The 28000-nt window shown below is 38.1% G+C and overlaps 1 protein-coding gene across 4 annotated transcripts; it reads left to right on the top strand.

Moving 5' to 3' along the window:
* The first annotated feature begins 1 nt into the window (after nt 1).
* Nucleotides 2-27543, top strand: epg5 (ectopic P-granules autophagy protein 5 homolog (C. elegans)). 4 transcript variants are annotated; one of them, XM_079608771.1, is made up of 46 exons: nt 12-103; nt 683-720; nt 802-911; nt 1019-1888; nt 2342-2585; nt 2986-3116; nt 3429-3536; nt 3669-3742; nt 3954-4065; nt 4391-4505; nt 4873-5023; nt 6052-6213; nt 6291-6448; nt 6623-6777; nt 6889-7029; nt 7287-7448; nt 7571-7693; nt 7992-8257; nt 8402-8542; nt 8696-8837; nt 9453-9650; nt 9764-9874; nt 10052-10174; nt 11464-11630; nt 12275-12505; nt 12777-12900; nt 13183-13330; nt 13627-13798; nt 13987-14149; nt 16296-16438; nt 16517-16673; nt 16867-17061; nt 17427-17640; nt 18127-18248; nt 18367-18574; nt 19157-19232; nt 19318-19421; nt 19573-19748; nt 20381-20560; nt 20639-20848; nt 20964-21108; nt 22298-22540; nt 22775-22994; nt 23589-23804; nt 23953-24067; nt 24514-27543. In XM_079608771.1, the coding sequence occupies exons 3-46, from the start codon at nt 858-860 to the stop codon at nt 24694-24696; spliced, it is 7653 nt and encodes a 2550-aa protein (XP_079464897.1). In that variant the 5' UTR covers nt 12-103; nt 683-720; nt 802-857; the 3' UTR covers nt 24697-27543. The 4 variants fall into 4 exon arrangements, with proteins under 4 accessions (XP_079464896.1, XP_079464897.1, XP_079464899.1 ...); XM_079608770.1 differs by lacking the exon at nt 683-720 and having other exon boundaries at nt 2-103; XM_079608773.1 differs by lacking the exon at nt 683-720 and having other exon boundaries at nt 82-99.
* The last annotated feature ends 457 nt before the right edge of the window (nt 27544-28000 follow it).

The following is a 28000-nucleotide window of genomic DNA, read 5'->3' as shown; positions in this document are numbered from 1 at the left end:
TATTGCGATAGCGTCCAGGAACAAAACAATCCAAGAACTGACAGCTCCGCCAAATCTTTATGACTGACTGACAGCTGCTGTTTATAAGAGTAATATCACGTAGGTGAGTTATAATAATCTTCCTTTCACACGAGATTATTTTGTTGTGTAACGTTATTGTAGAACGAATTATCCATGTTAGCAGGGATTGTTATGTTGGTTGATCCGCTCCTCCCTGCAATCCTGTGATGTATCTGTCTATGTTTACTTTTTACTAGAAATAGTAGCCTCGTTCGTGGAAGTAACAACTAATTTATTCACTGCTAAGAATAGAAATAGCGTTGAATCAGCTGAATGTGAACTACTGCACGGGTTCACCAATGTTCTGCCGTTGTCAGTTGACTTCAGTTGGTTAGATAATAATAATATGGAAGGTAGAAGCTCGTACCGCCAGAATTTACGCTCTTACATTTTTGGTTTCGTTTTCTGTTGTATTTTAATTGTAGGCTATTGTAGTTCCATCGAAATGTAGTTGTGATTATCCTCATGTTGTTACAACCCATGTGACTTCAGTGAAACAAAATCTCTCAGTGAATAGTCTCTCAGTCACCTTGCTCTTTCATTGTATTTTCTCTTCATGCAACAAAAGTGAAAGTTAGCAGAGACTGTCATTCTGAAAAGCATCTAATTTTGTGTTCCACAGCCAGAAACTAAGTCATGCAGGTTTGTGACGTTATGAGGGTGAGGAGATCATGTTGTAAAGTTTAAATATTTTTGTGTGAATTGTCCCTTTAAACATAATATATGACTTGTGTGCTACAGGGTCCTGTAGAGGAATGGAGTAATTTTATAACGATCATGTGGAGACCGGTGTGGAGATGGAGGCTGTAAGACCCAAAAAATCAAAGTCCAAATCCAGTGGGAAGCCACAGGTGAAAACCCTCCTATAATATTTATCTAACTAATCTTTAGGTTGACACTTAAAATCTTGATTTAAGTTTATCTCATAATCCTAAAAATAGTTATTCTTCATTAACAGGTCAAAAAGGAGAGACAGTTAGAGAGTGTTAGACAGTCCTCTGGACCTTCTAGAGAACTTAATGAGCCAGCGCCGGCTCCTGAGTTCACTGATGTCCCTCTCAGCCTTTCTCATGTGCCTCCTGCCTCTGATCTGAACCCACCCGCCACACAGACCTCACTAGACCATAATGACAAAGCTCAAAAGGACCAAGTTCTCTTGTCTGATACGACTGAAATAGTGAAGAAACCGTCCTGCCATGAAGACAAAGAGCATGAATCGCCGTCACAAGACACGGCACCTTGGGTGGACCAAGTTTTGGCACCCACTCAGTACAGCCAAAGTGAACCCAAACCTCTTAGTGCTAAATTTGAACCATTTAGTGTCCCTTCTATATATCCGTCTATCCCAGCTTCCTGCTCTGAGCCTCAGCTCTCGGAAGACTCATACTCTATCGCCTATGGCCTGTTAGATACTTCCTTTATGCCGGTGGCTTCTGAGCGACGAGTAGCTCCAGCTGTTCTGCCTCTGGCTAACCAGGAATCCTCCCCGCCCAGCTTGGTCCCTGTGAAGGTCGCTGACGTGGAGAAGCCCAGGGAGAGGCTTTATCCAGAGCTTCCCAGGACCTGTCAGTCCGTTAAGCCCTTCAGTAGCGAGCAGCTACGGACATGGGAACCCGGTTCCTGGCTGGAAAACGTGGAGCTCCATGAAGCCGAGTTCCAGAGTCTGGCCCACCAAGAGGGACATGAGCTGTACGAGCTGCTGCTGAGCTACTGGAGGTGCCGTAAACAGCTGACCCAGGCCCAGACTGAACTGCAGGCTGCTAACTCAGACTGCAAGAATGTGCAGAATCGCATGTGGAGCTTCAAAGATGAAAGGCTTTCATTACAGGCGAGTCATCTCTATCTATCTATCTATCTATCTATCTATCTATCTATCTATCTATCTATCTATCTATCTATCTATCTATCTATCTATCTATCTATCTATCTATCTATCTATCTTATTGCCAATAAACCTTAACATTTCAAGACAAACCAAAAAAATAATACATAATTGTTTTAAAATTGTGATTCTGCATCATGTTTTCTACCTCAATTCTATTTTATTTCAAATTCAGGAATGGATTCAATGCAATTCTGAATAAATGCACACAACCCTGATCAGCTGAATGTTTATTTTTTTGCTGACTGGTAGCATGATCTCCAGTCTAATTAAGTTTTATAGTGTGTCCTTATCAAAACTGTAAACCCAGCTGTTTGTTTAAGTCACAGCCATGCCTTGCCATAAAAATACACTGCATTGGTCTATTTTATTGATCACAAACACCTGTTTGCTTTACAGGGTGTATGTGCGGACCAGACCAAGGTGTTTGGCTACCACTGCTACCAGCAGGTGACTCTGAACGAGACGGCATTAGCTGAGCTGAAGCATCTGTTTTCTACAAAAGCAGAAATACTCCATCAGACAGTGGCCCTGCACTCATACACCTCCATCCTGTCCCGTCTGCAAGTGGAGTCTTATCTCTACCGCTTGCTCAGCAGTAACCCCGCCACCAAAAGTGTGGCTGTGCAAGATACAAGCACAGGCAAGTTCACACTGATAAGTTTAGACGGTACATTAGACACAAATAATTGGTTAACTTACACCGTTTGATAAGGAGTACCATGACTAACAACATAAATATTTACTCAGTTACACTGGTGTTGACAAAAAAATCAATATGGTAAATGTAAAAACATTTTTTGATAATTGAGGCATATTTGATGCAATCCTTGTTGGATTTTGCTTGTTCACTGTTTGTGTATTTTAGCAGACACTTTTATCCAAAGATTGGATGACCAGAACTGACAACTGTTTTACTTCTGTATTATTATGTCTGGTCTTAATGAGCATTACAAAAAAAGCATAGGATTACAGCTGAAAGTGGTTATTTCTGTTATTTTGAATGGCATGCTGTCTATTGTTTTTTGTATTGAACTTCTTAGTGAGTCCAAAGTCTCAGCTGTCCTCTTTGCAATCGCTGAAGGAGAGCATCAGTGTGCTGTTTATTTTCACCCGACGGGTCCTAGATGATTCTCAGTTTCAGGCTGACATCCATCTCTGGCTTCAGAGGCTGGTAAAGACCCTCAAACACCAGCTAAAGAACTGAAAAAATGTCAAGATAACATGAGATCATAATATAAGAAAGTCTTACTATATTCATGAGAAAATTCTGAAAAAAATAGCTACAAATTATTTGTAATATTACATTCATATAAAATATTGGTATCTATAAATAGCAATTATTCTGATGTCCTTTAATTTATTACATTCAAGCTTATCTGATTATACTCATACCCTTACGTTACTCCAGAGTTAAAATTATCTTGGTTATAAGATCTGGTTTTCATGACCTATGATGAAACATAAAAGCTTTTTTTCCATCCAGGTGTCTGTACTGCATCAGGTTGGTTCAAGAGGAGATCATCTGTTCATCCTAAACCACCTGCTCTGCTGCCCGGCAGGTGTGGGGAAATGGGCTGTGCCATTCCTACAGGTACTGAAGCAGAGCCTTGATGTCAGATCAGCTGTAAACAATCTTAACAGGGAAATCTAAAAATATACATATAAAAAATCTCAAATATCTGCTTTTCTTCTAATAGTCATTGCATCCACTTTCCTTCAATAGATCAAAGTATTGGATAACCCGTCTGGAGTGTATCATTTCATGCAGGCTCTGGCTATCCTCATGTCTCCAGCGAGGTAAAGATTAGCTTTACTGGAAATTGAGCTGATCCATTTAATTTTTTTTACACATCATCTGTATTATTGTCTGTATTATCGCCATTGTTACAGTTACAGCTTGAAAAGCTGCTTCTTTTGTTTAAAACTGTAACTAAAAGCACAAACTTGATACAGAATTTGGCTTTGCATTATTCATTTAATTGAATATGGAGATTTGTGTGACATGCAGGCACCGTGCAGACTTCCTCGGACACATGAAGCCCAGTGACGTGAAGGGCAACAACAGTATTACAGGACCTGCATCTGGTAACTGGACTCTAGTGGATGAGGGTGGAGAGGAGGTGAGGAGGAAGTCCATCATGAAACCGAAAATGAAAATTTCTGCTCAGCCCCTGTCAGTGCTTTATAAGAGAATGTCTGAACTCATTCTGTTATGCTGATTTGTATTAAATTATTAAAAATGATAAACAGACATTTTTACAATTTCTTTGCTAATGGTTTCAGACCTTTTGACCTCACTGCATATATTGACATCAGGAATCAATTATATATTATATTGCATTAACTTCTGATCAGACTTGACTTCTGTTAGCACAGGCCGAAAGTGCCATTATTTTGTGTCTCTTATCCAAGTACCAACAAAACCACTCTTGTGAACTCTCTCAGGATGAAGATCCAGAAACAAGCTGGTTGCTGCTGTCTGAGGATGATCTGGTTTCTCTGTTCTCTCAGTTTCCCTTTGATGAGCTCTTCAAACGCTTACTGGGGATCTGCTCTAAAGGTGAGACTCTCTTCATATCTCATAAATGAGCTGGGACAGCCATGCAATATTTAGTGTATGTCTGTTTCTCCTCATTAATTGGTCCGTAGATTGTATAGTATTCACTTGCTATGAAAAAGATAGTTCACACAGAAATGCTAATTCTGTCATCATTTTCTCACCCTCATGTGATTTCAAACATGTATGACTTTCCATAGAATGGAAAAAGTCCATTTTTGTTTATATATTGGGGATACGAAATGGAAAAAGCTTATGGCTTGTATTTCCCTTAAGACTTAGAACTATAGAAAGTTATTTGTATATTAGAGTTGACATTTTCCATACCGATTTAATAAGTTGACCTGTTAAATGTGTCTCTTGCCAATAGAGGACTATCAGCCTCAAGCCACCACCAGTCAAAAGATGATGAAGATATTTGCATTTGCCTCTTCGCTGGTCGAACTGCTTGCTGTTGGCTTGCAGACCTACAACAGGGCACGTTATCGCCAATTTGTGAAGAGGATTGGTTACATGATTCGGTACGTAAGCTTTATTAATTCAGTTCAGTTTTTCATTTCATACTATATACAGTAACGCTTTCATACTTAAATAATCCTATTTTAATCCATATTTTCCAATTCCATATTTTCCAATTCCATATTTTCCAAATCCAATTTTAATTTATAATCTGATACTAGTTTATGGTGTTATTAGGGGCCAAGCACCAAAGGTGCATTGGCACCTATTGTAATCGTTAGTCTTCTTCTTCTTATTATTATTATTATTATTATTATGCTCTGGAATTGTATGGCAGCCCATAGAAGTGTATGGTAAAACGTTGTGAAATTTGGTACACTGATAGAGGAGAGTCTGAACATTAACCACAGCCATTTTAGACAATGATCCCATATTTGGTCAAACTTGTTGTCTGCTAAATTTAAGTTTTACTCAAATTTAAGTAAACCTGCTTTTTCGAACAGTTGGTCCTATTTTCACCTAAATTGACTCATCATCTTCAGTTCAGACCATGCCGACCAAGTTATTAGAAGCTTTTTGATTGACCAAACTGTTCTCGAATAACACATCAACTAATTTAATGGCATGGTACCACGCTGATTCTGAGGCTGTAACACTGCAACGCTTTGCCATATTGACACAAAACTTTGTATGCGTCACTGCTCACAATGACCACACAACATCAATTTGGTAACAGTACCACCTATTGGTCAAAAGTGATAAGCAATTTAATCATATTACATGTGATTGTATTTGTGATTTTTTTTTTTTTTTTGTCATTTTGACTAAAATAATCTAAAAACATCTTATTGTTGGAGTTTTTCTGAAGCTTCCAGTCATGGTTGCATGTCTCATTGTTTCTTTCTGTGCTTGGCCCCAATAATTGCTGCTTGCAGCTATATTTATTATTTTTATAAATAATTACAAATTGTTATTAGAAATTATTTAGCAGGTTTTCAGTCAGGTGTTCAGGTATTTTTCATTCTTATATAGTTGACATGTAGTCTTTTAATAAGTACTGACTTTGTCCATGTTCTTTTCCCCATTCTAGGATGACACTCTGTTATGTCAGTGACCACTGGGCGCAGTACATCAGCCTGACAGGTGTGAGTAGAACCACAATGCAGGAACAGTCGTTTTCAATGGAGAAGCTGCAGGTGGAGTTTGACCATCTCTTCCTGAGAGCAGTGCTTCATGTGCTCAAGGCCAAGAGGTATAGAATAATGCTATTATTCTATGAACTCGATTTAATGTCTAATAATGTCTATTTAACTAACTATTGGTTTACAGACTGGGCATATGGCTGTTCATGTCTGAGATGCCGTATGGCACGTTATCCAGCTGCATGCTGTGGAAGATCTTCTACATTATGCAGTGTGCAGAGATGGATGGTCTGGAGAAGCTCAGCTGTAGCCTGAGTGCTGAGGACTGTATCCGGGGACTCAAAGGTGAGATGCCAAGCACATCTGATGCTAGAAAAACACAAGAGAATAGTTTACTAGTTTAAAGCTCCATGTTAAGCCATTTGTGGCCCCCTTTTGGAAGTGTGCTGATGCCTTCTAGTGGGTCACTGTCCCCTGGTTTAGAGAAAAAACACTTATTGTGTGTTTTTGTATGTCCAGAACCAAGCCATCAGGAAAAGTTTCAGCTCTGGCTGTCTGGGATTAACAGCTCGGATGGAATATGCCTGTTGACGACGTTTGCACACATGGCCCAGCCCAGACGCACCGACGTAGACCCTGAGTTTGTCAGGAACATAGTGCTAGACATATATGAGGTGATTTGACTTTCCCCCCCAACATTTTACTGAAGCACAAAAACAACATATTATCATGACATCATCAAGGTGGTATAAATGCAATAAATGTGTGATTACTCTTTGCTCGAGGTGTCCTATGTTTGTATCGCCACCCGTGAGATATTCTCTAAAGTTGGGCGGGAGTTGTTGGCGGCTGTAGCAACTGCTCACCCTCACATAATCTCTGTGTTGTTGGAGAGACTGAAAGAGACCATAGAGAAAGTGGGCATGGTGAGTGATTCTTCAAAAACACAAGAACTTCATTTCTGATTTCTGTAGTAACTGGATGATCAGAGAAACTTATAAAGATTGACAATTGAGCATGTAACACTACTAAATATGCATTCAGAACAGCTACTGTAGAAAGAACAGAACAAAATACAGGATCTAAAGATACATTTTTGTATTGTCTATTCAATGATTTACTCATCTGCCACAAACATGTCTTTTATATCAGCAAATACTGATAATTATGATTACCTGTCCAGGTGTCACTCTACCTGTTCAAGGAGTTGCCCCTGCACTTGTGGATGCCAGCTCAAGCTGAGGTGGGGTTGATCCGAGATTGGCTGTTGAACTTCAGTCTCTCTGCTGTGGAGAACAGATTAGCCTGCATCATACTAGAGGGCCTCAACTGGGGATTTCAGCCTGTGAGTCTCAGCTATGATTATTGAAACATAAGTACTGATTTATCATCATAAAATGTGTCCAGTTTCTATGCTATTTTGTGTTTTTTATAAAGTGTTAATGCAACTGTCTGTCTTGTCCACAGAATGGTTGCCTTATTTTACCAGCGTCTTTGCATAATGAAGTCGCCCTGTTGGGGATTGAGGCATATCAAAAATATCTCACAGACAAGCCATATGGTGGCATATTATCAGAAGGCATCAAACAGGTATGAAATAAGGTGGATACATATCATGCCTATTATCAACACTGATTGTCATTCATTGACTACGGCAGATTAATAAGCTTCCTCAACAGTTTTAAAAATAAATTTGTTGTACATTTTATGGCTTTGTTTTTGGGGACTAATGCAGACCATATCAGTCTATGTTAAATATGTAGTTTGCACTGGTTCACCTCCATTTATCATTAGAAATAATAGCCAAAAGTTGAATCACCCACTTAGATAGTTAACAATTTCCCCTTTAAAGAATGTTATACATTTGCTGCGTGATAACTTTCTGCAGGTGTCTTACCTGGCTAACGTGGTGCGGCTTGGCCAGACACTAGAATCCTCCTTTAACCAGTGGGCCTGGGACCTGGTTCTGAGGCTAAAGCTCCATGCCAATGAAAGAAGTCCTCAGGATGCCTGGTGCCCGCTTCCCTCTTCCAGCGCCCCCAGTGTGCCTGAGATCACAGACTCTCCCATCATGCACCCTGTTTTCAAGGCAGTCAAAGCGGGCATCCCTATTGGCTGTTTTCTGGCTATTGACATGACAACCATTGGTCACAGGTTTGGAAGGAATATTACAACTCTTGTTTCAAACAGAAGTATAGTGACCATCGACTGACTGATTCATCATTAGTAACATATTCCAGGCTGGATGAAAATCCAAGTCTAGTAACATGAATTAATTTGAAATGTTTTTCATGACAGTTTGGAGAAGCTTTGCAGTGATGGAATATCTCTGCTGAAGACTCTGGTTCAGTCCCGTCATCTCAAAGCTGTAGTGCATATACTGGAAAACATCCTTCCTCTGGTCTACCACTGCCAGTTCTATCTGCTCAAGAATGAACAGTTAAGAACATTTATGCTTAAATATGTTTCACTTGCTGTCAGACTTTACTGCACCCTTGGCAATGTGCTTATTTACTGTACCTTATAAATAATGACATAATAATGCTGTAGTTATGTAAGAAATACCAATGCTTTCCTTCTAATATCGATCAGGTTTCTGAGCTGTATCCAGCTCTTCTTGCAGCTGGATAGTGGCACTCAGGGTGTGACCCAGCAGGTCACACAGAAGGTGGCCCAGCATCTGATTGGCACCTATACATGTGAGAACATAAAACTCCTCAACAGTGTGATCCAGGTAGGATTTTGTGTTGATTATCCATGTATACTGGACACTTGTTGCTCTTTTTTTCCCCCATTGAAAAATATATAGTGCCGTTCAAATGTTTGATGTCTGTAAGATTCTTTAATGTTTTTGAAAGGAGTCGCTTAGAAATATTGTGGAAATATTATCAGAATTTAAAGTAACTGTTTTCAATTTTAAAGGGGTCAACGGATGCGCATTTTCCACAAGTTGGTATGATTCTTTAGGATCTTCATGTAAAGTTTGTAACATACTTTGGTTAAAATTCCTCAATGGTTGTGTAAAACAACACCCTTTTACCTCCTCAAAAACAGCTTGGCCCCACCCCTCTCTTCTGTGGGTGTTTTTTTTTTCAGGATTCTTTGATGAATAGAAATTTCAAAAGAACAAAATTTTTAAAATACATATATATTTCTTAACTTTATTAATGTCTTTACTGTCACTTTTGATCTATTTGATGCATCTTTGCTGAATAAAAATATGAATTTCTTTCAAAAACATCTGACACCAAACTTTAGAACGGTAGTGTATACATACAAATAATTAACATTTTAAATACAAAACCTTAAAAATCTTTATGGCTCATGAGAAGATCTTATTGTCCTGCAGGCTCATATTCTGGAGAGCTCCAGGCCCGGGCGTGTTGGTGCAGTAGCTGTTCTTGAGTTCTGGCTTCAGGTTTTGACCCAACAGAACCTCTGGCATCGAGACAGAGCTGTTCTCTACCTTCTGGACCACCTGTGCCGTGCTGCATTTCTCCACCAACAAGAGGAATGTCTCCAGAAACTTCTCTACCAACAACACAAGGTTTTTCATTCTTGGCTGATGTTTAAATAGCCGCCTTCTAACAAATGGGTCAATTAAAGCAAATGATTGACAGTCATGGTTTTGTATGGTGTTTTTTTGGATTTCCCTTTTAGAGTGCATTAGGTTATCATGGAGACAAAGGTTTGCTCTCATCTCTAATGGGCTGGATAGTGGCAGGAAATGTTACTCCATCCTTCATTGAGGGCAATTCTCTCACAGGAGAGGTATGTGCAGGATATTACTTATACGGCACATCTTGATCTAATTACTTGATCGATCACTAATTACTAATCAATCGAACTCTGGTTTGGACCACGAAATTGAACCAAGTGTGAAAGCACCCTTAGTCATCATGTTCCTCTCCGTTAGTCATCATGACCCTCTTTTTATTTTGTCTCAAGGTGTGGTTTGCTTGGTTGGTCCTAAACATGGAGACAATGTTTGAGGAAGATTCTCAGCTGCGCCGTTGCGTGGAGCATGAGCTCCTCTCAAACTCTGCTTGCACACCAGATCAGGCTCTGAAGGTACACTTTGGTTCTGCTTCAACCTTCTCCTCTTAAGTACAATTTACATGTGCAGTCACATCAAAGAGAGTGTTTTGAGCACACCTGAAATTATCAGGGAATTGAAAATTGTTTAAATTGTTCAACATAATTGTCCTATTATGCTTTTCCACATTTTCAACTTTAGTTAGTGTGTAATGTTGCTGTTTGAGCATAAAATAGATCTGCTAGGTTACAAAGCTCAAAGTCCACTCTAAAGTGAGATATTTAGCACAATTCACTTTTCAAGAACTAACAAAGAACGGCTCGTATTGACTACAACACGATTTTTCCAGATCTTATGAAGTCACAATGTTACTAATTTAAATAATTTGTGCCCACGGAATATGCAAAAAAGGGGACGATGCCTGGCTGAGCTGCGCTAGACAAGAGTGACACTTAACATTAAACATTATAACCCCAACGTTTATCTGTGTGCTGCACATTTTATGGAGAACAACTTTCTGTTTCTGTTTCTTTTGTAAGCTCTCTCTTTTGTAAGACGATTCACCACTCCCTAGGAAAATTAACCATATATTTGTGATAGATTACTGTTTGTATTACCTTAGTTTTCCAACAAATATCATGATTAAATGGTGGATAACATCATATCTATAATGTATAAGAAAATTACAAAAAAAACACCACTCTGAAACGGGCTCGAAGTGGTTTGAAATTGACGCCATCCTCAGTATTTACACTAGAGTAGAGCTTGCATGGAGTGGCGAGACATAACGAAAACGAAAACCATTTGTTTTCTCTTTGTAAGCCCTGCCAATCACAACACATTTCATATTTCGGAGGAAGGGGCTTCATCGAAATCGGCGTGTTCGAGACAGACTGGGGAGATAGGTGCTGTAATAATGTAAAATATGTGAGAAATAATTAGTTTTTTGAACAATTAAGCATGAATACATTCTAGTACACCCCAAAAACAAAATCAAGACTTCATCAAACGGCATAATAGGACCCCTTCAAAAATTTAGAGTAAAACTTGCCAACTTGAAACATCATTCCTTTGTTAATCAAAGGGGACATGGTGATGGATGGAATATTTTTGATGTGAGGAAACTCCCCAAACTCATATCCATTGTTCCCCTACTTATTTCATTGAGGATCTTATTGGTTAAAAAAAAGTATCCATTAATCATTAATGACTGGAAAGATAATAGATATGCATCGGTTAATTGGTTTGAGATCCCTGTAAACGTTTTTGTACATTAATGCAATAAACATACATTTTATTAGCCCATTTGTTTTCGTTTTGTCAGAAAGCCCAGGTGCGCCTCAAGCTTCAGGTCGTCCCGTCCCTGCAGAGGTTGATGATCTATCGCTGGGCTCAACAAGCTTTAGCTACCCCTGCAGATCATCCACTCTTGCCTTTAGTGTGGCAGAAATTCTTCCAACTTTACCTCCGTCAACCTGGACCAGAGTTTGGGTACGTTAAACATGGAGGCTTTCTATCGTTTTTAGATGACTGTTATTGTACCTATTGTTTGTTTTGCTAAGTTTTAAATGATCTGGCTCCTTAAAGTGAAGACTTCCAAACTTTACATATCACCATGCTATTTCAGTTCACTTAAGTCTAGTTGTCACATAATGCATGTTGGATTCAAAGTACATGCTGTATTCAACTGACACTGTTCCTCTTTCCTTCTGACTCATGAGATTAATGTTCTCATGAAGCTTTTTCACTAACATAACTCTTTTGTCTATTATGTGTTGTACAATGTCACAGATGCATTTCACTTCCTGTGTTTGTCAATATAAGATTATTTTGTACCTGGAAAATGTCCATTTTATTATATTGCTCTCTGAAATGCATTTCAAAGTCTTTTTCCTTTAACATAATGAAATAATTTCAGCTCAAATCAATATTTTATGCATTTATTATTTTTATAATGCTGTGACCCACTTGGGGTTTTAATTTGCAGTAATGACCAGATGACTGTATACTTTACTTTTTACATTACTTAAAGTAATGTATAATATATAGAGTTGTGAACTGCATATGTGGTACAGTTTGTATGATTATGGGTATTTCCGAACCCTTGTCTCTGTTGTTTTATTTGGCATCGTCAGGCTGGAGGTGAAAGGTTGTATTGGGAGGTGTTATTTCCATAGTGCGACCCATCACTCCTTGCTGAAGAGCCTCAGACAGCGGCTGGTTGAGGTGTCTGACTTCCACCATGCTGCTAGCAAGGCTCTGAAAGTGCCCTTCTCGAAAGGTGAATCCAGTGATGGTTTGCTCACCCCCGGGACGCCCATCACCCAGTACATGACCTCTCCTGAGCTGCACACTGAGCTCGTGCGGTAATGTCCAGTGTTTTATTCTCTCAACATCCATTATTCTGTTCACTGTTGAGTTGAATGTCCTATTGAGTGTTGAATGATTCTGACATCAGAAAGAAACTTTATATTGTTTCCAAGCTGTGAGTCCTGCTATGTTTTTCATTTATGTTGAGTTACAATATAAAGTGTGACCATTTTAGATTTCATTATTTGTAAATAGAAGCCGTACCATTCAACCATAATTTTAGAATAGAAAATAAAACGTTTTAAATGTCAAACTCTTATTGTTCAGGCTCTTCACTGTGTTTGCTTTGTGGTTGGATGATGAAAACCTTCAGAAGCAGGACATTTTCTTGCCCTCTTTGCCAAAGCAGTATGATACCCATCGCCTAGCCAAAATCATGCAGCGCCAGCAGGTGAGGATTTGTTCAAACCTATGCTTTGGTGTTTAAAAGGACTTTGAACCATCAAACGGATTTAGTAGATTATTTTGAATAAAAATGTTATTTAAAATAATCCCTTACTCAATGATCAAATAAATGCAGTTTTGGTTATTTTATATTTAAATTGGAAGTTCCAATTTAAATATAAAATAACCAAAACTGCATTTATTTGATCAAATATACAGCAAAAACTGAATTGACACAAAACATTATGAAAAATAAATTGAAGCCAGGTCTTTGTCAATTCATCTTAAGGAGGTGTGGATGGAGCATATGGACATTGAGCGAGTCCAGCATGAGCTGCAGGAAGTGCTCAGTCTGTGGTCAAAGGTCAAGAGTGAACCTGCACTTTCCCAGAACACCAACTCCTCCAACTTTATTGACTTCATCAATCCTCTGGCCGGTACTGAGCCCACTTTCCACTAATAACCAAATTATGATATCTGGACTCTCTGCTTTATAAGTCAAAATATGAGGGAATGCTAATGTTGTATGCATCAGGCATGTTTAAATTTTAAAAAATGCATTTGTCACAACAAGCCCTTTTTCAACATATTCAAGTTATAGTTTTGTATAATAAAAAGTTGTTTTTGCTGTTGGATATGTGGAGCTTATGTCACAGTTTGCTGGACAGATTAATTGAACAGCATTTTGTGCCTTTTTCAATAAATAATATATTCCTCAACTATTCTTTTGCAGCAAGGGAACGTATTCTCTCTAACCTGAGAAAGCATGTTGCCCCCCAGGGGGCGCTGTTGCTCATGCCTATGAAAGCTCCAGTGCCTGACATTCCCACTGAGAGTCTGTCTGATGAGAAAATTTCAACTGCCTTAATTCAGGAAGACCTTGCTAAGCTCCAACATCAAGCCAAGTAAGACTCAATACATGAGCACTTACTTAGTCGTTTTGAAGCATTTATTGGCTGATAATGTCAAAACTCACTTAAGATACACTTAAGATTAAGTGTCCAGTGAGTAATAACTGGAGCTGCTCAAATTACTCAATGATAAGCTGTATTGCTGAATTATGTTGTAAATCATGACTGTGTCCTCTTCTCAGGTTGGCAACGGTCCGGGAGACGCAGCAGGTCGCTCTAGACAGTGAACTGTTGGAGGTGTTGCCTCAGCTCTACATAAACCGAGAAGACCAGCTCTCAATGCAGTTAGAGTGCCGTGGCAAAGGTGGACAGCCCTGCCAGGGACCTGCACATGTCACTGTTAAGGTGAACACATATATCTGTTATTTCGGGACTTCTGGTCTGTGCTATTTGTAAGGTGTACTTTTTTACCTCATTAAAATGTGTTACATATAAAGAAATTTGTACATTTGAAACTATATTTGAAGGGGTCATGAACTGGATTGTTTTATTATTTTATAATGTTGCCTGGGGTGCCCTTATAATGTTAGTATGATTTTTACATCAACAGGGGCGTGTCTACTGTGAGGCTTCAGTATAAACGCCCACTGCTGTGATTGGCTTACATGTTTGCATGTGAAATGGCTAGCATTACATGTGGAACTCTCTCGAAAAACTACGTTTTTACTATTACAACTATCGAGATTAACAAATCGTGAAGAATATTGTTTAAAGCATTATATTTAAATCTATTCCATCACATGAAAGGTTGCCGTGATGAGCACTGAGCAGATGACATACCGTCTGTTGATCCTGTGTATTTCGTAAACGGCATGTTTATTGCTTGGTAGCTCGATCCGGTTTAGCAATTATCACCTCGTAGGCCTATGTTATTTAGCTATTGCATGTAATGCGTGAATCGGTGGGCGGGGCTAAACAGGCAGTGTTGAAGTAGGCGTTGTTCGGTGTTTGATGCCCTTTGACGTCATAGATCTCCACTTTGAAAAACCTGTCATTGTGTCACCTGTGCCTGGTGTCAATAAAAGCTTTTATTGGACAAACAAGGATGTTTTCAGTTCTGAAACTTGTAGGATATTCTTATAGTATGATGACCTTTTATATATCAAAAGCTCAAGGAAAAAAAAACTCTGTTTTATCACCCCTTTAAAATGATGTACACTCACATGAGATGAAAACTTTAGTCATATTAAGAAGCCAAATTTAAAAAAAAAATGATGGCAGGGGTGCCTAATCCTGTTCTTGGAGATCTAACTTCCTGCAGAGTTCAGCTCCTCCAACACAAAACACAACTGAAGCATCCACGTCTATGCACCTTTCGCATGACATAATTTCGTCATCAGGAGGGTCCGCGGTCGTCCGCACACCCCATCTGCATGCAGCCCAATTTTTGTGGACGGTGCGGACGGTGCGCATACAACAGCACATGTGCGAGTGACTTGAGCGCTCAAACAAAATCCACTAGCTTACGGCCAAAGGAGCAAACTTTGAAAGGCTTGCACACTCAACTGTGTGCCATGTTGAAATCACATGACCCACTGAACACTTTATCGTGGTGACCACCATATTATTGGACACGTTTGATTGTGTAATTAATTAATCATGACTGACTGCAATTAGCATATTTCTACAATGGCAATGGTAACTGAAAACTCCACGCCATGCCACATCTACCTACAGCTGCATACATCCACGCCAATAGGTGTCCTTGAATGATGGAGCGGGTCCATGATGACTTTTTTTTTTTTTTTTTTTTTTTTTTACTAAATATATATATATATATATATATGTATATATGTAATGAAGAGTTCAGATGCAAAAGCCTCTGTCTCCAAAAAAAGCCTTGAGAAAAAGCCTCCAAAAGCCTCTGTCATCTGAAATTTTCTTCTAGAATAATCATTTTTTTCAAGCTCGTATATTTAAGTTCAGTAATTTAACTTAAATGGCAATGAAAATTACATATTAATTGTAATTTAAGTAAAATTAATGAACTTAAATATACAAGCTTGATAAAAATTATCATTCTAGAAGAAAATTTTAGATGGCACTTAGAGGCATCTGAACTCTTCACATATATATATAATTATTATTTTTATTTATTTTATATATCTAAATAAACTAAAAGTAAAAAAAAATGACAAAAGCACATAAATTAAAAGCACATAATTACTCAAACTAAAATGAAAACTGAAAGTATAAAAATAAATGTATAGTAATATATAAATAGTACTAAAATAACTTTTATGTTGTCATTTTTGGATTTGTCACAAACAAATGTAATATCCACCTGTTGCAGCCATGGCCTTCCAGTTTTCTCAAGCATGTTCCAGACCCACTGTAAACTAGGATGTTCAAATCCAGCCTGTGTCCAAATCCATTCTCTCCCTAAATAATCTTGTCTTCTCTTTGTATCAATATTAAAAACAATTTTGGCAACTGCCCCAAAAATCCTACATTTTCATGAGCTTTCTCTCCCTTTCATTGTTTGTTGCAGTACTCAACCATGCACAAACTGGATCCAGTGCAGAATCAGATCCAGTGCCTGAAGAGTGATATTAAACGGCTACAGGCTGATGGAATCAAAGCTCCTCCTCAAAGTCTGGCTGAGGCGGCCGTGCACATCGAGAACTTTATCACGTCAGTAGCCACTCAACTCATTTTCTACGCTTTCTAAATTTGTGTCACTAAATGTAAACATCACATTTTCTTGTTTAGGGCTTTGGTTAATGTTTACAAACTAAATGCATCCCCTGGCATACTGAAAGTGGGCATCGCTGCATTCTACCAGATAGTGTCCTTTGTTTGTGAGGACACACAGAGACATCCACCCACTCGCCAGTTCTTCACGTCCTGTATTGAGATCCTGGGTCAGGTATCGTTTTCAGGAGAACCTTGTTACATTATTTTAGTCTTAATTTCATAACTTGAGGATGTTTTCTCAAATTATGTTTTATTTAAATGTTCTTTTTTCACGTGAATCACTTCTCAAAGTTTCTCAAAGTTTACAGCTCTGTCTTACCTATTTTATGTAATACAGACTATATAAATTGTGACTTTTACTATAGGTTTTCATCCGGGACGTCCGATCAGAATGTAAACACATGCTAAAGACCATCCTGCTCAACAGACACCTATGTAACCTGCTGTCACCGTACTTCACCCCAAACGCCTCCCCTGCAGAGCTGGTCTCTCTGTACGAGGAAGTGGTCAACACCCTTCACATAGACAGCGGTGATGTCATATTCATGCTCCTCACAAAAGTAATTAGTCTTTATTGAATTATGCTTTCAGTGTTTGTCAGACAAGTTGCATTTGAAACTATTATGTGATACAAAAATTTGTTAAAAAAAAAAAAAAATGTCCTGCTCCATTTGGAGGAATCAATGTTTTGTTCATAATTATGTGGAGTAGCACTGTCATATCCTTTAACAGGAATTGGTTAGCACATTCCCAAACTATTCCCGTTTTTGTGCAGAAATAGTGGGTGCATCAAAACAGTCTCATTTAATTGTATAAGATTTCTGCTGGATTCTTCCTGTGGCCCTCTGAGACTTTGATTGCTCTACTTTTTGCTCTTGAATATGCAGCTCATGTTTGCATATAATAATCTGTTCTGTGCTTCTAGTTTGACTTGACTCAGTGGCTGTCGGCGACGCAGCCTCTGTTCTCTGAGCGTAGCCGGCTGATGGCAATCATCCATCAGGCTCTGTGCATCTGTGGGCTGGAACCTGAGGCAGAAGTCCTCATGCCTTTCAACATCTTCTGCAAGCACTGGACTGAACTGCTGCTTTACCAGTTTCCAGACCACTATAGTGACTTCCTCCGTCTGCTCATGCAGAGTATGACTTTCTTTTTCTTTGACCTAGACAAATTAGTTTTTTGGATTTGGTTGGGTCTATGTTGTATTCTCTCATTTAATCATCTCAGACAAACAGTTATTTTATTTGAATATACTTGCAAACCTCAGATTTTCGGGTCACAATCATTAATTTTTGCGATTTTATTTAGTAGTATAAAATTTTTGTTGCAAAATATTATTTGCTAAATCATATGCATATGCATATGTATACATGTATGTAGACTAAGTATATATCAGTCCAGACCTGCATTTGTAGATTTGATTATCTATGGATTTCTGTCATAGTAGTTTTTCATGTGACTAAGTGTCCTGCTTTCACCTTGTTTCTTTTTATAATTCATAAACATTAAATGTAAACGTCAAAGATTACATATGAAGAGTTTGCTCTAATTGAAAATGTACTTTAAATAATTTTAAAAAATGCAATTTCTCCTTGGAAAAATGGACATTGTTCACTTTCCTGCAGGCTCTTCTGAGCAGCTTCTCAGTCCCGACTGTTGGAGAACTTCACTAAGAGTCCTGGGCTGTTCTCCTCATCCTAAGATGAAGACAAACAAACCCCGCTCCATCCTTCTTTCTCCTCAACAGGTAACACAAAACACTCTTAGTTTCTTTGACATATACAAAACATATTTAAACTGGCATACTCTATTTGTGTTAAATACTTCAAACTGAAGCAGAGCATTACAATAATATGTTTTTTTAGGTGGATGAAACAATCGAATGGCTCTCAAAGTTCTTCCTGAAGCTCCGTCTGTCTAATGCGGACTTCAGGAGCTTTGGTCTTCTCTCAAAATGGGCGCCGTACATTGAGGAAGTCAAGGTGTTTTGTGAAGATCTGATTACCTACGTCATTTATCTGGAATTAAACAATTGCAGCAAAGAACCAGTAGGAAGTCCAAGACTGGTCAAAGGTAGAAATTTATATTTCTTTGTTATGCTTTGCAACTATATAGATATAGAAATACACTATCGTTCAAAATGTTGGGGTGTAATCATTTTTACAAATTTGATTAATACTTTTATTCATCATGGACATATTAAATTGATCAAAAGTAACCGCAAAGACATTTATAATGTTATAAAAGATTTCTATTTCAAATAAATTATAATATTCATCAAAGAATTCTAAAAAGAAAAGTAGCACTTGTTTCCACAAAAATAATATGCAGTACAACAGTTTTCAACATTGATAAAAAATATAATAAAAATAAGGAATGTTTGTATATTAAAATGATTTCTGAAGGATCATGTGACACTGAAGATGCTGGAAATTCAGCTTTTTCATGAATGGAATAAATTACTTTTTAAAATGTATTAAAATAGAAAACAGTTATTTTAAATTGTAATGATAATTCACAATATTATTGTTTTTCTGATACTTTGATCAAATAAATACAGAAATAGAATTCAAAATAAATAAAATGCATGATGTGCATAGTAACTATTTGTACAATCAAATCTTTTAATATTATATCCTTTTCTCCTTAATGTAGCTCTTGAGAACCTACATGCAAAAATGGCCAAACTCTTTAAACCATGGATTCTGGTCCTTGAAACTGACAACACTAGGTATGCTTTGATGTGGCTCAGTGGTTTGGTTATAATAACACTGATGACAGAAGTGATGAGTAAAACTCTCTTGTGTATGTCACAGTCATCCCCGCTGTTCTCCATGGCTTGAATCTGATGCCGCAGCTGCAACGAGCTTAGTGAGCTTATATGTCTGCTTGGTGGAGACTTTACATGAAAAATTCAAAGGTAAACATCCTCAGAGAACAGAAAAACACACAAGTCATGATTCATTCAGCCGTTTTTCTGCTCAATTATATATTTTTTACTGTTCAAATACATGTTCAGATGAAATTTCACGTGATCCGAATACATTTTTAAATCCATGTTGTGGTTGCAGATCGCTTGTTGCCAGGACAAAGAGGAGCTCTGTGGCTTCATCTCATGCATTACTGTGAGACCTGCACATCTCCCAAGATGCCAGAGTACCTGCTGTACACCTATCACACGGAGTACAGCCGTTTGCCATGGAAGGACCTGCATCCAGATCAGACGCTAATGAACCAGTTCTTCAATGTGAGAGACTTTAAAATCTCATGTATTACTTGAGCTTGGTTGAGGGTCTCTAGAATTTTGAGAAGTGTTGTGTGATGTTTTAAAACTATCTAGACTCACACACACACTACCATTCAGACATTTGGAGTCTCTTATGTCATAAGTCTCTTTTGCTCACCAAGGTTACATGTATTTGATTAAAAAAACTACAGTAAAATCATTATTGTGAGATAGTATTATAATTTAAAATAGCGGTTTTCTGTTTTAATACATTTTTAAATGTTTCTTATTCTTGTCATTCTAATATGATGATTTGCTGCTCAAGAAACATTTCTTGTTTATGAAAGTTCAGAAGCACAGCATTTATTTGAAATGGAATCTTTTATAACATTATGAAAGTATTTACAGTCACTTTTGATCAATTTAATGCATTTTTGCTGAAAAGTATTCATTTCTTTCCTTAAATTTTTTTTATTATACTGACCCCAAACTTCTGAACGGTAGTCTATAAACGTTTGGTAACTTCTAAGGTAGTTTGACAAATAATTTGGTGAAGATGGTGGGTTAACCCTTCTAAGGTTTCAACAGGCTCACTCATACAAACTAGATACTTTAATAGATCATTGTCAATCATTTAATTTCATGATGTTCAGGTGGAGCGGGGAAGTCCAAAGAGTTGTTTCCTGTTTATGGGAGAGCTGCTGTGTGAGGTGAACTGGTTCAGTGTATTGAATGACTCTCTCAGCCCCCAGCTGAACCCCTCAGCTCAGACGATGGTGGTCTCTGTCCTCTTCCTGATGGTGTTTCTGGCCAAAGAGGATCTCAGCAAACCTGTGAGTGGTCACCTGTTTACCCTAATCATCTTCAATGGTCCCTATTAGTGGTTAATGTAATGTGGTTTACTTCTACAGGAGTCTTCTGTCGTCACTCTTCTGGACCAATCAGCTTCTCTGCCTTGGCACCTAGTGGATTTTCCTTCTTATCAAAATGTTATGCGCTATGTTAGCACACATTACCCAGCATCCCTTGTTCTCAGTAATGACACTTCTTCACAACAAATCATCAGATTGCTTAGAATGGCTGCTGGATTTGGGCCGACCACACAAGGGTTACATCATAAGGTTAGATGACACATTATTGTCAAATCCATGTTTGCACACTGTACATTAGTGAAACGTATAACTACATCTTTACTGGATCATGATGTGCTGCTGCTGTGTGTTTTGTGTCTGTTAGGACATGACTTTAAAGTGCCAAGCCTTCCTCCATCTAATGGTGCAGTTCCTGACCTCTCTGGATCAAAATGGGCACATCAGTCTTGCATCTCTGGAGACAGAAATGGAGAAATTACTGGAGTACATTGTCATTTTCAACCCTCCTGGTGAGGAGAAAGTTTCATTGCTATTTCACATTCATTTTCTTGCTACGTCCCTAAGCAGGTGACTCCAGAATACTGCATAAGCATAATTTGTAGTTCTCTGTACCACTGGGTCGTATAGGAATACAAGCAGTTGTTTGCCTCAGAAGTGCGGCTGTTCACACTGCACACAGTTCTGGATTGTTTTTCAGATCCAGTCTTTTAGATTGATTTATTGTACTGTCATTTAGAAGATGACAATCAGATCAGTTTTTTCATTCATTACACAGTGAATCGGTTGCCATAGTAAATGACATAGGCATTTGCACAATCCCCAGATTGGGGGAAAAAAGTAAGAAACAAGTGTACTCAGACAGAGATAGGCACTACTGTGCATTATGAATGCAGCTCTTGCCAAAAACTTTTGAAAAATGATCTACTAGTGTGTATGCTTGAGTACGCCAATTAACTCTATTTGGCATGCTAGAGAATGCTATATTGCTTAATGCTTATATTTCCAGCATATATGTATGTACATAGAATTTGTGCAGTAATCTCTGAATTAGCCCTAGTGTCTGTTCACTTTCACGATTTTACCATTCAAACTGAAACGCATTTCCAAAAATCTGATTTTATTTGAATTTCAAACCAAATACAAATGTATTTTATTTATTTATTTATTTATTGTGTTAAATATGCTGTTTAGACTACAAAAAGTTTACTCCCTGTCTGAAGCCTGAGAGTTTAAGTCTGAATAATATAGGGTGTATAAAATGGAGAATCCTTGGTCAAATTTGACAAAGATTTATATTAATCTAGTGTGTCAATTTTGGTGATTTCTAGCATTTATTCAATTATCTTACATCCCAAGGCTTATTTTAACAAGCTACACAACAGTTACGAAGTTTGGTGTCGGTAAGAGTCTCTTATGCTCACCAAAGCAGTATTTATTTGATAAAAAAACAAAACTGTTGTATTGTCAAACATCATTACAGTTTTAAATGATTTTGTGATGACAAATCGGAATTTTCGGCATTACCCCAGTCTTGAGTGTCACGTGATCCTTCAAAAATGTTATCTAATATGCCGATTTTGTGCTCAAGAAACATTTCTTATTGCCCATGTTGAAAACAGTTGAGCTGCTTATATCTGCAGAAAGCTGGAACACATAACAGGCTGAACTGATCTTAATGCGTTTCATCCTCGCATTCAGAGACAGACCTCCAGCAGCGGCACATGGCCACCTGCAGTCTGTTTGCTGAGATGCTCACTCTTCTGAATGAAGCTGGCATGTCTACAGCAGAGGGACTCGGGACTAAACTCCACTCCTGGGTGGAAAAGCGAGCTCGGGGTCCTTTGGTTCTCCCTCTGCTAACCGCTGCGTGCAGATGCCTGGCCTCAGTGCGTCATATGACACACACCACTGAGGCCTGTATTCTCTCCTACTTCACTGACGGTAATAATAGCTCGTACTTGTTCTGGGCTTAGTCACAGATTTTAAAATGGTCTGTCTGCGTAAGCCTTTAGGAATTATTCCTCTCCCTAATCACTATATTAGGACCATAAAAGCAAACCTGAATCAAAACATTTGCATGTTTTTCTATTACAGTACCATTAAAGAGTTCAGTTAGTTTTAGTTTCTTATAAAACTGTCCACATCTTCTACTAGTATCTTGTGTGTTTCTCTCAGGTGGGTGTGCTGATCAGTACTCTGGTTGGGGGCCCATCCTGGTCTCTCTTCAGGTTCCTGAGCTGACTGTTGAGGACTTCATCCAGGAAAGCCTGAGCCTGGGAAGTTACCTCACACTGTACGTCTACATCCTCCAGAGGCTCAACCTAGAGCAAACCCTCCTGAATGAGAAGAGGACCTTAGTGCTGCTCAACACGTGGATCAGTCAGGTCTTCCCTAGGTAACATGCACTTTATCACATATAGTGGCATTGTGTTCTTTCACATCTTGAAGGACGCATGCAGAAAACCTGACTGGAAGCAGTGTAGGATTGCAGAGTTAGTAAATGACTTCCCTTGTACCTTAAGCGCTTATTGTGGGACTATTTCAGGGTCCCCTCATGTCCTTAAAAAGTCTTAGTTTTTTAAATCAAATTTAAGATCAGCACACAGTGTGGTAAATGTTAACCGGAGGATCGATAAGAGGCAAATCTGCATTCAAAAAAGGTAGAATAATATATGTAATATATATTATATGCAATCATTATATTTATCATTTTGACTTCCCTTTTCTTTAAAACAAAAATGGGTTAAAGGCGGAATGTGAGGTTTATAATTTTATAAAACTTGTTTCTATACAGTTGTATTATATAAACTGAAGTTTAAATATTTTTTTTACAGTCATTTTATAGTTTAAGATGTTACCATAAACAACCCCCCCCCCCCCCCCAATACGATTGATTACAAAATAATATTAATGATTAAATATATGTTTAAAACCCCTGCAGATAGCCTTGTATTCATGACCTAAGTGAGTGTGTCGTCTGTTCCTGCAGTGGTCCAGCTGATGAGGCAAAGCTGTTTTTATGGTGGCATAAATTCTTGGAGCTTCTGCAGATCCAGGTGGACCAAGAGGACACCTGCACACTTGACACTCTGATTCTCACCTTAATGGCGTTCCAGAACCGTCTGGCCCAGCTTGGTGAAGAAAGACTGAACTCAGGCATTCTGGGAGCCATCGGCCTTGGGAGGAAATCGCCCCTTTCTAGCAGGTGAGAGAAGTTTTAGAGTTAGAAGTAGAATTTTGGTTTGACAAAATTAAAAGTAAAAGGTAACTGCTCTCCATTAAAGCTCATGAAAGTTGAATTGTGTGAATTGCATGCCTCACAATTTAATTTCTTACTGTACTGTGTATTTCAGGTTTCGGGTTGTGGCGCGCAGCATGTCAGCATTTCTCCTGGTTCAGGTGCCCTCAGAGAATCAGCTGCGTCTTCATCCGGGCACGGACCTGCAACTCTCAGCTAAAGCCCAACAGGTAAGTGTTTCCAGGGAAAGGGATAAAAGTCTGACGCAATCAACTGGCAAGATGTCAAAATTTGTGCATCAGGTTGATTTCTGCTACGGGGGTTATTCATGTATATGTTACATGTGCAGAAGCAGCATGTGCTCACAGCAATGTCTGTGAATGTATTGGCAGTAGCAAGTCTCAGTACTCTCAGCGTAACAGATCTATTCAGCCAAGACCAAATACATTAACATAGCTGTATTTATTACCATTACCATGCCAATCTCTCAGAGAGTTGTCATGACAGAAATATAATATAATATTTTCTGTTTTTAGGGAAATTTAGAACGTTTAAACAAGTGTTGTGTGGCTTTCTGATGGTTAGATGGGGATATGTTTTAGATATTTGATGATTATTTGTTATAGTTCAAACAAATGGTATTGTTCTGTACCTTGAATGTTTACTCTGTCTTCAGGCCTTATCTGCACTGGAGGCGATGCTGAGTAATAAGCAGTATTCAGAGCTGCATGTGTCTGTGAACCAGGCCTGTCAGTTCATCAAGTACCCACACCACTGTCTGCGTGACAGCAACAGCCTTTTGACCCTGCTGGTCAATGCGCTCTACACTGACATGCATTACCTGGACATCATCCGTTAGCTATAACCTCAAAACAAGATTCAACGCCTGCTGTCAAGCTCTGTCAAACCCTCCAAAAACTCCCGGAGAACAACTCTAACTCCAGATGAGACAATAGAGCGCTGTTTGTTGAGAATCAATGCAATGAGCTTCTCGCATTAAACCCTTTTAGGTGTTTTCTGGAAAAGGACAGAATAGCGAGGAATGCATTAAAATCATGATTTTAGACACTGAGACAGTGGTCATTTTTTAAACTGTGCTTAATGTTATAAAAAACAGTACACTCGTTTTCTTTCATTCTCACATTATTATCATGCTTGCCCCTTTTTTTCCCTAAAATGGCATCCTTTAAAGTTTTAGTTCACCCCAAAATAAAAATTCTGTCATTAATTACTCGCCATCATGTCATCCCAAACCTGTAAGACTTTCGTTCATCTTCGTAACTCAAATTAAGATATTTCTGATGAAATCTGAGCCCACATAGGCTGCGACACAACTGACACTTTGACGCTTCAAAAAGTTAATAAAGAGATCGTAAAACTAATCCATATGAATTGAGTGGTTTAGTCCAAATTTTCTGTTGACAGACTTAATTTAGGCTTTTATTCACACATAAACATTCATCAACTCACACATCAGTTATGATAAACGGAAGCTCAAGCATGTTTGCTTCACGTGCGAGAACCAATGAAGTTCATTCTCATGTGTTACGCAGCAACCAATGAGGTTTGTTCTCGTGTGTCAAGCAGGTTCGGTTGAGCTTCTGTTTATGTTTGCTGATCAATGTTTAAATGTGAGTAAAAGCCTAAATTAAATCTGCTCATCAAATACATAAAGCGATTGAGTCTCTTCATAAATTTTGGACTAAACCGCTTAATTCATATGGATAGTTTTACGATCTCTTTATGAACTTTTTGAAACGTTAAAGTGGTAATTGTGTAGCTGTCAACAGAGGGACAGAAATATCTCAGATTTAATCAAAAAATATCTTCATTTGTTTTCAGAAGATATACAAAAGTCTAATGGGTTTGGAACAACATGCGGGTGAGTAAAAGATGACAGAATTTTCATTTTTGGGTGAACTATCCCTTTAAGGCAGTGTTTTTTCAGTGACTTCAGTCTTCGGGACTCATCTATCAGAATGTTTTAGATGTCTCTCACTGATTAAAACACCAATATTAACCCATCAGCTTGTTAGTTAGTTAAATAGAGAGATATCTGAAACATTCTGGAGGGTGGGTTCACAGGACTGAAGTTGAGAAGTATCCAAAGTTTCAGCTTTTCAGACCAGAAGTAACACACAAGCAAAGTGCATATTGTTCATAGTCTCAAAATAATATTGTAGTCATTTATATAATTTATCTTGGAGTGGTGAGGGTTTTATGAAGCATGTATGAGGATGTTTTAGACCTCCCTTGCTGCAGGAGTTTTGCTGATATCTGATGATAATCAACTGAATCACAGTCGCAGAGCATCTATACCTCATTTAGCATTTTTCTCCCATTTGATTTGCACAACAAATATGCTGGTGATTTTTCAAAATATTTTAGTTTATTTTGGTTTAATTTTTTTTGTGTGAATATATGTTTTTGTAATGTGCTTTTTAAAAAGTACATTCCTTATGAGATCATCCAAATAAATCAATAAATGGTTGGTCATCTACATTTATTTCGATGTGAAGAAGTGAATGTTTTAGAGGCTCATCTTTCTCACTGTTATCTTTTTATTGTTTGTATGGAGTGTAAACTTGTTCTGGCCAACAATGTCCAAACAAGATGAACTGCTCCAGCATGTGATCTGCCTGATAAGTGCACTTAATTTTTAAATAAGTGCTCCGTTAAAGAACATTCACAATTTTGACATTCCTTTCTCCTTTTAAAAGATCATACAGGCATATGAGATTGAATGATTACTGCTGTATTTGTTTAGGTGTATACTAATAATTTTAGAACTAATATTCATTTGAAAATCTATTTCTTTGATTATATTGCCAGCATGTTGGTATTTTCATATTTGGTTGCAGTTTTTGACTAAACATTTTAGGTCAGCACTTCTGGGGATTCACTGCATGCTTTTATTATACAGTCAGAGGTCATTTTCTATACTTTCTCATACTACAGAATTCACTGGTTTCCATAATACTGCAGCAGAAACACTTTCATAGTTATAGATGTTTAGATCGTCCCCAGACAAACCGATGCTCAAATTATAAAATAAAATTAACATGATTTATGTGTTGTCATTGACATTGTCATGCATTGAGCATGACGTGCATAATGTTAAAAAAACGCAAGCAGAACAACTATTGAAATAACCTGGACACTTGTATAAATGTACAATGAAAAGAAGTATAAAGTTGCATAGAACATGACTTGCCTTAAAATGTTTTCAATTTGATTGTGTTCCTCTTGTGCCATGATTGTCATCCGTTTACAAAATACTGTCAAATTATTTGTCATGTACATGGAAATGTAAATGATAACCATTGTCAATAATACCTAAAATCTAAGGAAAAGTGTATGTATGATCTCCTTCCCTTCCTACTGACCTAAAAGCATTTATCTGCACAGTATGCATTGCCTCAAAACTACGAGTCATAAGAGAAAGCCATATTAATGTGACAAAATGGTACCTTTTGAGGCAGTGTAAGTGTAAAACTCACATCCCAGGATATGGCGGTTACCATGGCGATCTCATCCACTTTAATAGATGCTACAGAGGGAGTGTTATCAGGGTACCCAGACAGCAGATGGGAGACTGAGACGTGGCATGCTACTGTCTTTTCTTATGTTTAGCTGTTTATGCATTCTTTCACATCTAAGCCAGAATGACACGCTGGAGCATCTGTGAATAGTAGCTGTGCAGCAGCATGTATGTACATATTATAAAAGTAAACAAAAGAGAATAAAAAATGCATATGCTGCGAGTTCTGCATCAACTCCCAATGGCTTGGCGCTAAGATCTGAAGTTTGCTATAACAGTGTTGTTTATGTCCTCAAAAACGTGATACAAACGGATAGCAGCTTATGGGGATCTGACCGTGTGCCATCATCTTGTGAAGCTTGTATCTAGTGCGGTGCCAGCTGGACGTCTGACGCTTCTCCTACAGTCTACCACATTTAATTACATATCTCACTTCATTTATTTATTTATGTATTTATTACCAGTCCTGTAGCTGTGCTCTGCAACCTTATATCAAAACACCCTTTTTTAATGAATGATACCTTAAATTAAGACTTTCTAGGTTTAGTAAGGGCAGAACCATAAACTTACGTGTTAAGTTTATTTACTTTAAGTTAAGTCAACTGATCATTTTTTACGGTGT

Source organism: Phoxinus phoxinus, assembly GCF_949152265.1.
Source record: "Phoxinus phoxinus genome assembly, chromosome: 3".
Taxonomy (NCBI): domain Eukaryota; kingdom Metazoa; phylum Chordata; class Actinopteri; order Cypriniformes; family Leuciscidae; genus Phoxinus; species Phoxinus phoxinus.
The sequence above is the reverse complement of the archived record's forward strand: the minus strand, read 5'-3'. Positions and strand labels throughout refer to the sequence as shown.